The sequence below is a fragment of the Ruditapes philippinarum genome, unplaced genomic scaffold (genome assembly GCF_026571515.1).
Source record: "Ruditapes philippinarum isolate M1 unplaced genomic scaffold, ASM2657151v2 ctg2257_1_1_1_1, whole genome shotgun sequence".
Taxonomy (NCBI): Eukaryota; Metazoa; Mollusca; class Bivalvia; order Venerida; family Veneridae; genus Ruditapes; species Ruditapes philippinarum.
Window position 1 is genome coordinate 84,326 of NW_026856139.1, and position 13,970 is coordinate 98,295.

Genomic DNA, 13,970 nt, shown 5'->3' on the forward strand with positions numbered 1-13,970 from the left:
CAAGTACCGTGAGATGCAGTATGGCTGGAGGGCCCCTCACAACACCATCAGTCTGGTGTTGCGCGAAGTGTGTGGAGTTCCGTGATGAGCTGCTCGCGCCACCACAGACTGCTGCAGAGTAGCGTCAGATTAGTGACAATTGGATGAACAGTTGGAACTTTCCGCATGTCATTGGTGCAATGGACGGCAAGCACATTGCCTGTAAATCTCCTGCCAACACTGAGTCCGACTACTTCAACTACAAGTTTCTTCATTGTAATCCTCCTGGAAGTCGTCGCATCTGACTACAAGTTCCTCTGGATAGACGTCGGTGGCAAGTGGTCTTCGTCTGATGCCAACATCTACAATGCAAGTGATTTCAGAGAGGGTCTCCAGAACAGCCCGGTTCGGCTGCTTTATTATACCCGTGGTAGGCCGCGGTACCGCCGCGCTTCACCCGCGATAAGGACGCGGAACAGTCGCCGGCGTCTGTTCCGCGGGCATACTACGGGTAAACCGCGGGTAAGCCAATTTTGCACATTTTCCACCACGGGCAACAGCGGGCAAAAAGAAATCGCGAAATTTTACCCGCGATACAAAAACGCGAAAGGCTGTGTGACCGGGCCTTAAGATTAACAATGAGTGAAAACATTACACACACACAGAACAGGGTGATATTCCTATAAACGAATGTTTATACGCCAATTACAATATGAAGAGACAGTAATGTACTGGTAGTTCTGATTATTTCAATATTTATAAGTCCACGTCTGTGATTCACCTGATTAAAACGGTTACGTATGTACATGTAGTTAAAGAATTGCCTCGTTTTGAAATTTTCCCCGATTTTGAAATGTGTTTAAAACCAGCTGCCGTGTAAAAAGTGGAACTTTTGTTTGATGTGGTGGGTTATATTGATTGAATATCTGCTGTAAATGAGATTAGAACATTTTGAGCAATATGTTAAGCAGGGTGTACCAGTTAGTCCTGAATGAATGAATGAATGAATGAATGAATAAATAAATGAATGAATAAAAAAATAAAATAAATAAGAGTGACAAAAAGTAAGTAAATAAATAAACAGAACCATTTGCTAATGTAAGATTACGTAAATAAACCAGTCTTATTATCTCAATATTTAGAATAATAATATCTGTCATATGTTGCGGTTCGGACCGGAATATCCGTCCCGAGGGGACCCGCCCATTGGGCGGTAACGAGGCTTGCCGAGTTACCGCCCATGGGCGGGTTCCCGAGGGACGGATATTCAGGTCCGAACCGCAAACATATGTCAGATATTTTTTCTTGCATATTCTGCCATATCATTTCATATTTAAAATGGTTAACCTCAATATGATATATGTTCATGGAAATTAAAGTCATTTCATCCCTAACTATTTTCTTAAAATAGCGTATGAACTTACAACTTTAATAACAACGACGAAATGACGTCATCCTAAGCACATATTTCCCTTCTAAAACGACGTCATTTTACCGCGGTTCATCCATAAAGTGCGGTAAAATGACGTTGTTGTTTGGCACGCGACTCATCTGGCACCCCCCATGCCAGATGAAATTTCCAGCATGGGTAAAACTCACGGAAACGCCAGTCTGCTATGCAAGAAATGTTTCTGTTGCGGATATAAATTGTTTGCATTATTCCTTAATAAAATGATTATTGATGATATTCATGCTTTTGAAAAAAAAAGCAGTTCAATAACAAATTCATTGACAAAGATTTGTACACAACTTATAAACTGGCTATATATACGTAATGCGTGCTCTTCTTGGAATATTTTTTTTCTCCCGGTCCTATCTATTGCCCCCCGTTGATGTGATAAGTATGGGTTGGGGAACCATCCCGTACTGACAATACAAAAAAACTTTTAAATAATATTTACAGCATTTATTAATAAATATTTCGCTAACTAAAACTAGATAAATTGCTTTTAGGAATTAACATATAATTGTACACAACCCTACGAATGGTTTCTACTCCTTGACTAAAAGACGGAGTGGTTTAAAATTATACATGTATTAAAGGCAAGAACAAAAACACGTTGCGCGTGCATGTGTTTTCTTATTATAAAAGACCTAAAACCAGAACACTGAGGAAAAACAGTTAATAAAGGAACACCTCAATTTTCAATATTGCATTCTTTTAACAAACTGTAAAATACGATGCTCACGATATTCTTGAAAACATTTTAGGAAAGAACCGAAGCAAACTGTTACATACGATGCTCACGATATTCAAACAATCATATTTACGAAATTATCAGTGGTGACGAATATTCAAACAATCATATTAAAGCAATTATCAGTGGTGGCTGATCTAAACATATTTACTTTTCCTGGGCATTCCGTACAAAACATCGACAGAGAAAATTTGGTCAAAAACTGTACAGCCTGTACAAGACGGAGAACATGAAATTTTATCATAATTTCGGAACCTTGTGTGTGTGTGTGTGTGTGTTTTCAGTTTAATTTGAGTCCAAATGAATCCATGTTGAATGTTCTTAATAGCAGGGTGGTCTTAAGTAGGAATTCTACTGTATACATTCATTAATTAAAATTAACAATGAGTAAAAACATTTTATACACACAGAACAGGGTGATATTATTATAAACGAATGTTTATACGCCAATTACAATATTAAGAGACAGCAATGTACTGGTAATTCTGAATTATTTCAATATTTATAAGTCTACGTCTGTGGTTCACCTGATCAAAACGGTTACGTATGTACATGTAGTTAAAGAATTGCCTCGTTTTGAAATTTTCCCCGATTTTGAAATGTGTTTAAAACCAGCTGCTGTGTAAAAAGTGGAAATTTGTCTGATGTTGTGGGTTATATTGATAAGACTGAATGCATTACATTGAACATCTGCTGTAAATGAGATTTGAACATTTTGAGCAATATGTTAGGCAGGGTGTACCAGTTAGTCCTGAAATAAATAAATAAATAAATAAATGAATAAATAAATAAAAGTAAATAAATAAATAAGTAAATAAATATAAATAAATAAATAAATAAAAGTGACAAAAAGTAAGTAAATAAATAAACAGAACCATTTGCTAATGTAACATTACGTAAAGAAACCAGTCTTATTATCAGTTCAAGAGCTGAAACAGTAAATTATCGGATTTTTTTCCAAATCAATATGATTCTAATTGCACTCTGGTAGAAAATCAATATTTTATATAACAAAAAATAGGGATTGCTCTTTAACTAATCCTGTATGTTCCGTTGACTGTTGCGTCAACTATTTTAACATGTTAATGAGGATATTGATTAATTACTGTAGTCGCCCTGAGTCATCTCTCGAGTGGCAGCTGTTGTTTTCATGTCAGAACTGGAAATATCAATATTGTATTTATTCATATTGCTTTTGTTTCCAGTGTTTGCACACCATATAGAAACATTATGTGTGCATATATATTCATAGAATTAGAAATATGAATATTTGTTGTCAATATTTAGTCATGTTTCTGTTGCGGATATAAATTGTTTGCATTATTCCTTAATGAAATTATTACTATGCAAGAAGTTGCAAACAAGACTTCTAGTTTTATTTGATGTTGTGATTTGAGCAAGTTTGTCGGCGAGTTTCAAATAAGATGAAAACAGATTAATCTTGCTGACATTTCATAAATTTAAAAAGAGAAGCCTGACACTTCGTGAAAAAAATTTTCTTACTGGTTTTACTGGTATTGCAACAGATATATTCGCAGAAGCATGGATACTAAAATGAATATTGTAGAGAAAATAGTGGACAAAAAATGTGATGCATTTGAAAATATTGTAATTACTATTGTAGACGCGAACGGAAATAAATTGCTGAATAAAAGTAGGTATGGACAAAAGGTGGGATCAAATCAAGTGATTGTTACCAGTGAAATAAAGAAACGGAGAAAGGAAATACCGAATAATGATTTAAAACATGAACAAATTGAATTGCAAGAAGAGGAACAAAAACGCAATGACGCATTAGAGAATGTTTTCCTGTTAGGGAAAGAAGATATTGCAGTGATTTCCCGCTTTTTAGGTCTAAGCAAGCGACAAATGTTCACCACAAAACTGAAAAGTTCCAACTTTCTCTGCTTCACAGATTGTTCTGGACTATTGATATGCCGCGGGAATTTCAACCGTGCTGACAAAAATGCTCACATTGACTGTGTGAATGAAGATGATGACGAGTATCTTCAAGATATACCAGATAATGATGGACCATTCAAACCAAGCTCGCCAATTCTTGTCGCTGGTGAAGTTTCAGGAGTTATGATTATTGCTATGGGAGAGTCAAGCTCTGATTATTCAATAGTTGACGTAGTAAAAGAAATAAGAAATGTCCTAATATGAATCCATAATCTAACATACAGGGTACAAGAATACAAAAGGGTCTAGTTCTGAAACTGTTTCCATCATAGATGGATGTAAAGAATGAAAACGATATGAAAGACATATTGACTGGAGTGAATATAATGCTAAAGAAGTTGCTTTTTCATCACGTGATTAAAGCTGGGATAAAAGAAAATGTCAAACGAAGTGATATATTAAACAGAAAGTGCAGCACGTAGAGCAAGGACACGGTTGTTTTATGTTACATTTTGCTCAAGAAAGTAGTTTTATTAAAGTTGTCAAGCATACTCATCCGTATTCCGGTGTAAAAAGGCCATAATGGCATACACTACTCATATTTCATTTATGTTTAACATGAAATATGTTGTTTCATGTAAATAGTATATTTTATTCCTTTAAAGACATTCCTGTCATTCAATATTGATTCATTTCTGTGCGCATTTCACATGAACAGGGTAAATACCTAAAAAAACTGTATTGACTTTGCCTATACTATGTTGCTGTGACTGTTTTATGATTGAAATCCTAGTGTTATATGTGTGTGATACATGTATATTGATACATGTATGTGTGATATATGTGTGTGATATATGTATGTGTGATATATATGAATGTAACATATATGCATGAGTCGTATACATGTATGTATGTGCAACATGCATGCACAATTAATTTATGTATGTGAATGAACTTTTCTCATCATAATGCAGCTAAATATTAAAATTATGCATGTCGATTCGAAGACGGTTTTCTGTATTTAATTTAACCTGTATCCCAATCAGTATGATGGCTGTTAAAGATGCCCAAACACAATGCATAATCATGAAAATGTTCTAAAACTTTAGACACATCAAATATTTATCTCTTATCTGTGTTGGTAATAGGCTAAACAATCCTTATCGTTTGAACCGCCCCAAAATATTTTGAATTCAAATGAGCCGTGCCACGACAAAACCAACATAATGGGTTTGCGACCAGCATGGATCCAGACCAGCCTGCGCATCCGCACATTATTTCTGTTATATACATGCAGTGGCACATTCATACGCACTTTGTTTGAAAAAAGTTTACTTAATATACATGGCGGAAATATGCAGGATTGACACATTACTGAGAACTGCTCAACTTTTCATATTTATGCCAGTTCTGAAAAAAAAAACTTATTACAGCTATCTTTCATGCATAGAACCATTTTGAATTTTTACCTGATCGATATTATAATTTCAGAAATGTCTGTGCCAGTTTCACAATCTCTCCTCAAGTGTCACGTCCGAAAGAGTTCTTTTTTTAAAGCTGCAAATCCAGATAAGATTAAAGATTTCAAGACAATCAAACTTAAGATGAATTTTATAAGATTTAATGAAAAGTTTAAAAAAAAGATTCAATTTTCAAGTAATGTGCGATTAATGGATAATTTTGCAGGATTTATCACCATATAATATTTATACTGCGTGACTAACTTAGCAAGGTCCTTTTTTGCATTTTGTAATTTATGTGGATTGTAAGTTCCGTTTGTAGTGTGTAAATCACTTTCTTTGTACACTGCACAATATTATACTTTTAAATACATTTTCAAAATGTTCATGAAAATAAGCACGAAGCTGGAGGCATGCTGCTTTAAGCTCGAAACGCTCGATAAAGATAAGCAAACAAATCTTGCAAAAATCCTTGCTTCAATTTGAAAATGTCAACGTGTTAATCATTATTGTATTATATTATATTATATTATATTATATTATATTATATTATATTATATTATATTATATTATATTATATTATATATCATCATCATCATCATCATCATCATCATCATTATTATTATTATTATTATTATTATTATTATTATTATTATTATGACTGGTCAAATGATAATTTTAAGTTGAAATAATGCTCTTTTTTACAGTGTTATAAAAGTTTAAAAGCCACGGCAACTCGCTTATCTTAGAACAGCTGGACTCCCTTGAAAAATGCTATCATTTAAATAAATTCAGTAAACATTTATTTTGATATCCCGTCGGTCATATCTTTACCTAAATGCGCTGAAAACCAAACTTTCTGATAAAACTGATCATTTACCGGTACCAAAGACTTTTGAATAAAAGTCACTTGAGAAACTTGAGTTTCTAACAAGGTATGTTGTTACAATGTGAGTTCTTACCTCGTTAAAAATGCGATTTAAATATAGCTTTATATATGGAAGTTTATTTCATGCTGTACTTTTGTGTACTTTTGATTTGGTCGTATGTTTGACAGGGTAAGTTAACAAGTTTCGTATAATTAAATAATGTTCAAATTGATTAAATTAGCCATTCGTAGTTTATTTGTTGCTCTCCGGCCCTCTGCCAGACAGTATGGTGTACCCGAGGCTTTTGCTGTTTAGCGTCGGATAAATTTAATTTATATATGAGTTAGAAAATGTCTCTTTAAAGAGACTCCGCTGAGGTTTATTTCGACATGATGGGGAAGAAAATAATATTCGAGATTAATGTCCCATTTGATGTAAGTTTAGACAAATATCTTGTGTACAAACTTTCGGACCATTCGCTCACTTCGTGTATTCAGAATAGTTATTTTAATTCTTAAACAATGACCCAAAATTGAACAGCGTTGCAAAGTTACTCACACAGAGAATAGCACAAAGATACGATTTTCAATTTATTTCTTTTCATATTATTTACTTATCTATTGGTTAACTGTTCTTTTTGAGTGCCCCAGCATATCTTTATTAAGAAATTAAAGAAATTAAAATTTTATGTTTAAGCATTTGGAACTCAGTGGAGTTCCTTTAACACGGGTAATGTTTAGAGATGTTGCTACATTGTTAGTATTCACAACATTGAAATAAAATTTTCTTTTGATACATTGTACTTCTACTTTGACATTCTTTACTTCCTCTTTCGTATGTGCCTGGAGTTGTCCATACATTCTAGCGCACATGCGTATGTTTTAAGGCCCTTATGAAGAACATTCAGCTGAAGTTTACGAAACATGCACATGATAAAATATACATCTTATTTGTCGAAAACATGGATAAACTTAAAAAAATTTTAGCTATTGATTTTGGAAAAAACTGAGAAAACAAAATCTCGGACTTATTTAAATTCTATGACCAACCTTATTAGCACATCTTTTTTCATATTATTATTTATGTATTCAGGCACGTATGCACTCGCCAAAAGGCCGAGACCTATGAGAAGACTTATGACCGAGCATTTATTTGCCCGGAGAGATATACAACAGCATGTGGACAGCTTGATTGGAGAAGATGTACCAAGTACAGGTTTGGTAAAGCTTTTCATTATATACGAGTATATTAAATACGACATCAGTAGGCTATTATAGTAAATATTATGTTGCGTATGAATTAGTTATCGTAATAGACCCATTTAGTTTGAACCTCGGAAGTTACTTTATAATCGTGAGAGACTCATTTATTCGACAACTCGGAGGTTATCTTATAATCGTAATAGACCTATTTAGTTGGAACCTCGGAGGTTACTCATTAAATTAGTAATCTTAATAGACCCATTTAGTTGGAACTTCAGAGCTTACTTAATAATCGTGATAGACCCATTTAGTTGGAACCTCGGAGGTTACTCATTAAATTGATAATCGTGATAGACTCATTTAGTTTGCTAACCTCAGTCTGTGTTTTCACGACGCTGGTGTAAGCCCTAGTTTTCTCGGAGGTAACCAGATACTGCAAAGGCGTATATTAACCACTCTTTTCTTGTTGGGGGGGGGGGGGTAATTTTTTTTATCTCGTTTAAGTTCTGTTTAGATCTCGGTCTAGCAGATAAAGTTTATGCTAATTACCGGAGGGTAATCCATATCGTGCAATTTTAACCATGGTTCTTGAATCATGTTTGATCCGTTATTGTCACGATGAAGGCATGTTCGAGTGTGGTTATGCCAGAGTCCAAAAATATTTAAAAAGAAAAAGAAAAGAAAAAAATCAAAAGCAAATACTGATCAAAATTAGAGTCTGAATCTATTGAAAACTTTCTATACTCATCTTGAAGTAAATCAAGTAATGGCTACCTATCAAGAAACAACATTTGCACTCTAAAGAAGATAAAGATAAAGATGGGGGACTCGCTGACGGTTGAGGTCAAATAACTCTTTTGTATGTTTATGGTAAGCGAGATGAATGGCATACTGAAAAAAACCCAACAGCTTCTCTTCTCTAGCAGGAAAGTTATCTCACACGGAAAGAAATTAACGTCTCTTTTAAAAAGATTCGGACCTGCCATAGTTGGAAGATGTATATGCATAAAGCCGAGATGAGCAGCCGTGCTAATATATGGACATGCGGGCAACAATTACACAGATTATGTACATATGCTGGAGATAAAATATATGTATATATGTGTAACTCTGTAAAACTATAATGTCACGAAGCCTATGTCATACAATGTATTTATTTACAGGGTAAACACTTGTTATACACCAACTCAGAAATATGCTATCCGATATAACACGGTGGAAGAGTGTTGTCCCGGCTGGCAGGATGGTGGAGTCGGTGAATGCACCATACGTAAGTTGTATTAAAGGGCCATTCAGCCTAAATATGTTTTTTATCTTTTAGATGATGTCTTTTACAATTTCAAATTCGCCATTGGCTATATGACTGGGCTATTTTTCGCTTCTTTTGCGTTTCGGCAATAAGTACAATTATGGTGATAAAGTAGTTTGTGTGATTGAAAGTCAAAATACCACTTTGTTTACATTTTGCCGCCTTAATCACAAAATAGTTCCCATTCAGGGGATAACGTCTTATAATATTTATCATATAAAAATAATAAAACATTTGTTTGTTATTTCTTAATTACATATAAATACATTTCTCCAAAGTTCTTGAAAAACATGTTTCGCCACTTCACGTGTTTGATATTTATAGCAATCGGATTGTTCGGAACTCTTCGCTGATTACCAATTATAACCTCGGAAACAGTATATATTGAAAGTGTCCCTCTAGTAAATAAAGGCAGATAGTGTAATCTTTGTAAAATGAGTAACAAAATTTAATGTATCTATTGTATATCCTGTATCTATTGTATATTCGTAAAGATGTATAGTGTATTTCGGTAGTACAACGTTTGAAAAAATTAAAGCCGATGTCATTGCAAACGCCGCCATTGACTATTTTTTTACACTAATAACCGACTTAAAATAGTGGTCATTTGTTATCGTCAGAGATGGATCATCGCGTCTATATATGAGCCGCTTCATGACAAAACCAACATAATGGGTTTGCGACCAGCATGGATACAGACCAGCCTGCGCATCCGCGCAGTCTGATCAGGATCCATGCTGTTCGCTTACAAACTCTATTGCAAGTTGAGAAACTGATAGCAGTTTCTTAAAAATCATTATTTTCTTAGAAAATAAACATCCCTTTTTAATGAAATTTTAGTAAATGATGCAAAATTATATTTCAAAGTTTATGGTGAACTCGGAAACAAATATATAATTGATTTGAATGAAAAAACGATAGATAAAGCAATATGAACTGCGTCGTATCCACACATTTTCATAAAAATTCTGCCCCGCTTCGAGTTGCAAGTTCGCTATACATTTTGTTTTACAAAATAGTTGTGCAAGCAACATATACCGAACGAAGCGGAAAATAGTGCAGCGTGTTAATACATATATTTGGTTTTTAGTCATTTCCAACAAAAAGAGTTATAAACAAAAACATGCATTTTTCGCTCCAAGATGGCGGCGTCTGTTTACAATTTGTAGGATACGACGCAGTTTTGATTCCCAGCCCTGGGTAATTTCATACTTTCGCGCTTTACTTTGGTAACTTGCGGCACCTTAGGTCAAATCAATCCGACTAGCCAATCGCTCGGCCCTTTCCGTCAAACTTCGGGTATCAACGTCGAACACAATAGTCAATCGCAACTACTCGGCCCTTTCCGTCAGTCTTCGGGTTATAGATAATAGCCGAGGCACAATAGTAAGAATACACAAAACGGATACGGTATTTCGGTCTAACCTACACTAGGAAAATAAACATATTTACAAAAGTAATTTAATGCTAGGAGTTGTAAACTAAATTTATAACAATATATCGAGTAAATGTCCACCTAATTTAATTAAATGTTTAGATATAACAGTAAGCAGTACAATATGTATATACTTACTATTACGGTTGTAGAAACCGGAAGTACAAAATGACTACCTGTTGACATTTTTCGGATTTTGTTATAATTGTACATCATTGAGCATTTTCAAATGGATTATGACTGTCAGAAACATGTTCAATCATAATTTTATCGAAATAGATTTTATTTTCCTTCAGATGCCGTAAAACATGATCAAAGACTGTCCTATCTGTTTTTGTTTAGAACTACTTTCAATCCGTATTAAGTCCGGTGTTATTTTTATTATAGCCAGGATGTTCCAATTGGCGCAACTAGCACCTTTTTGGTTCTTCCTGTTAATTACAGCCGGAGAGTTGATTACAGAGAGTTAATTACAACCAGCAATTCTCAGTTAGCGTGAAAGTCAATGGGTACCTCCGGTGAACGACTTTCATGTTATTGCGCACTCTGAGGAGGCCATTAACGCGGATTTACCAGGAAATATCATTTGTAATTACTTTTCTTCCATACTGATTTTTACCCACACATGTTACACAAACATGAGGTTGTCCCCAATGTGTTGCAAAACAAAAGCAAACGGTTATAGCTAAGATTAAAGATCCGCTTAATTACATAAGATCCAAGTATATGATAAATCACAAAACACAAAATCTAATTACTGATTACGTAACGTTTGAAGTAATACTATGTCACTTTCATTATACATAATAGTATAAACGATCGCCTATAAATGAAAGGGATTGTGGGAAGATTTGGTGAATTTGGCTTGAGTACGGACTTGACTTATTTATTGAATATTTATCCGTTTAGACGGTACATACTTCTTTTTAGAACAACTCATGATCAAATGTAACAAAATCAATTTTCTGCAACTTCAGACAATGGAATATGTACAATTTTTACATTATGTAAAAGGTTCTAAGACAGAATCTTCATTTGATTTTAATTCCATTAAAATATTATTTAATGGTAAGTTTCTTTTTGTTTTGTTTTGGGAAAAACTGTTTTGCTTTACAAAAAAAAATGAATCAAGCAGTAGATTTAATATTTAATACATTCGTATTATAGCATAATTATGTTCTTACACAATGTTGAGTAGACAAAATTTTGTATAGGGCCTATCGCTCTGAAATATCGAACAGAAACACTTCAGTTCAGTTATAAAATAAAAAATAAACTTGTGGTCGCACATATCTGACATACTACTCAACTCAAATAATTTCGTCTCAAATTAATGCCCTTAATTGCTTTAATGGCTATGGTTAACTTCAGCTGTATGTATTGGTGGCTGTGACAATGGCGGACATTGTGGTGTGACGTCAGACAGTATCCCAGGATGCATTTGTCCAAGTAATACATATGGGAACAGGTGTCAGTATGGTAAAACTCTTGTACTAGAATGTATATGGTAATTATTATCAACTTGATTTAGATCAAAACTTTAAAAGCTTAAATTGACATTGAAAAATCGCAGTCAAGTATGTAATAATCCTTTACATCACGTATTTACTTTCTGTTTTCATTTTCCCTTATTTCCTTCTGGATATTGTTTAAAACTTTCTATTGCTATTTAAGTTGAAACGTACGTTTCTATATATTATTTCAGAAAAGCATGATATTGGAAGGGTGGTTATTTTTGCCGTTATGGTTCTTGCCATTTTTACCGCCTTAGCCGTGACGTTACATATATACTGTCGACGTTTACATACAAGGTACAAGTCTTTTATATTACAATATACTTTTTAAGCCATGAACTTGCTGCTATTTTTGAACAAATTTTATGCTGCTCAAAATTTTTTGGTCTAGCAGCCGACATCTTAGTGCGAGCAGCCGACATTTTAGTGACCTGTATTTCATTGAAAGTAAGCGCAGGTAGACTATCCTTGCATAATACGGCACAAGTCTGCAACTTTTTTCTTGTATTTCAGACAGGATTTTCTACTGTTTTGCACCGTTGCAAGAAAATCTTGCCTAGCATCACCTCTTGCTCATATATCAGAAAAAAAATCATATTATTAGTAATAAATAATTAGTTAAAACGCTGAATTCTTTTTTCTTTTTACAACTCTCTCCTCTTTTCTGTATATAGTGAATAACACACATATGCAACATGTATATAGTAGCAGGGAAGGTGCTTTTATTTTATCTCGACGTAATCGCATATTTATTTTGTCCTAAAGGTCAAATATAAAAAAGATCATTCACCTGCACAAAATGAATGTCACAGAGTGTGAGCAACTACTGTCAGAGACAAGCAATCAGAACAATGAAGAAGTCCTATGTGGAAATGAGCACGGTGAAATATCAACCGCACCGCTGAAGGAATAGCAACGAAACCTTACTCGCTGATTTTTGTACCTGAATAAAAATGTTTACCTTAACTGAAAAGATTGTGTAATATAGAGACATACTCTTATATTATGACATAGGGTTATATTGTGTCATCAGGTTATATTGTGGCATAGGATTATATTGTGCCATAAACTTATATTGTGTCATAGTTTTATATTGTGGTATAGCTTATATATTTACATATGGTTATATTGTGACATGGCTTATATTTCACATAGCCTTTTATTGTGACATAAGTTATATTGTGGCATAGCTCATATTGTGACGTAGGGTTTTATTGTGACATAGGGTTATATTGTGGCATAGCTTATATTGTGACATAGCTTATATTGTGACATAGGGTTATATTGTGACATAGCTTATATGTGACATAGGGTTATATTGTGACATAGCTTATATGTCATAGGGTAAAATTGCAGGATAGGCTAATATTATGATATAGGGTTATATTGTGGCATAGCTTATATTGTGATATAGGGTTATATTGTGACATAGCTTATATTGTGATATAGGGTTATATTGCAGGATAGGCTAATATTGTGATATAGGGTTATATTGTGGCATAGCTTATATTGTGACATAGGGTTATATTGTGACATATGGTTATATTGTGGCATAGCTTATATTGTGATATAGGGTTATATTGTGACATAGGGTTATATTGTGATATAGGGTTATATTGTGGCATAGCTTATATTGTGACATAGGGTTATATTGCAGGATAGGCTAATATTGTGATATAGGGTTATATTGTGGCATAGCTTATATTGTGACATAGGGTTATATTGCAGGATAGGCTAATATTGTGATATAGGGTTATATTGTGGCATAGCTTATATTGTGACATAGGGTTATATTGTGACATAATGTTATATTGCAGGATAGGCTAATATTGTGACATAGGGTTATATTGTGGCATAGCTTATATTGTGACATAGCTTATATGTGACATAATGTTATATTGCAGGATTGGCTAATATTGTGACATAGGGTTATATTGTGGCATAGCTTATATTGTGACATAGGGTTATATTGCAGGATAGGCTAATATTGTGATATAGGGTTATATTGTGGCATAGCTTATATTGTGATATAGGGTTATATTGTGACATAGTTTATATTGTGAAATATGGTTATATTGTGGCATAGCTTATATTGTGACATA

General features: G+C 33.9%; 1 protein-coding gene across 2 annotated transcripts; it reads left to right on the plus strand.

Annotated features, from left to right (window-relative positions):
- Positions 1-7,195: 7,195 nt before the first annotated feature.
- LOC132745554 (uncharacterized) lies at positions 7,196-13,658 on the plus strand. Of its 2 annotated transcripts, none has more exons than XM_060734503.1 (5): positions 7,196-7,628; positions 8,774-8,880; positions 11,726-11,833; positions 12,060-12,165; positions 12,634-13,658. In XM_060734503.1, exons 1-5 carry the CDS (start codon positions 7,609-7,611, stop codon positions 12,779-12,781), a joined length of 489 nt encoding a protein of 162 aa, XP_060590486.1. In that variant the 5' UTR covers positions 7,196-7,608; the 3' UTR covers positions 12,782-13,658. The 2 variants fall into 2 exon arrangements, 1 of the variants encoding a protein (XP_060590486.1); XR_009627855.1 differs by having other exon boundaries at positions 7,209-7,623.
- Positions 13,659-13,970: the final 312 nt, after the last annotated feature.

What these genes read in the sequence shown, in the direction of transcription:
- LOC132745554 (XM_060734503.1), top strand. Translation starts at nt 7,609, where the DNA reads ATGTACCAAGTACAGGTTTG. An exon ending in AGTCGGTGAATGCACCATAC is followed by an intron (nt 8,881 to 11,725) that starts GTAAGTTGTATT and finishes GGTTAACTTCAG; the next exon opens with CTGTATGTATTGGTGGCTGT. An exon ending in TGTCGACGTTTACATACAAG is followed by an intron (nt 12,166 to 12,633) that starts GTACAAGTCTTT and finishes TTTGTCCTAAAG; the next exon opens with GTCAAATATAAAAAAGATCA.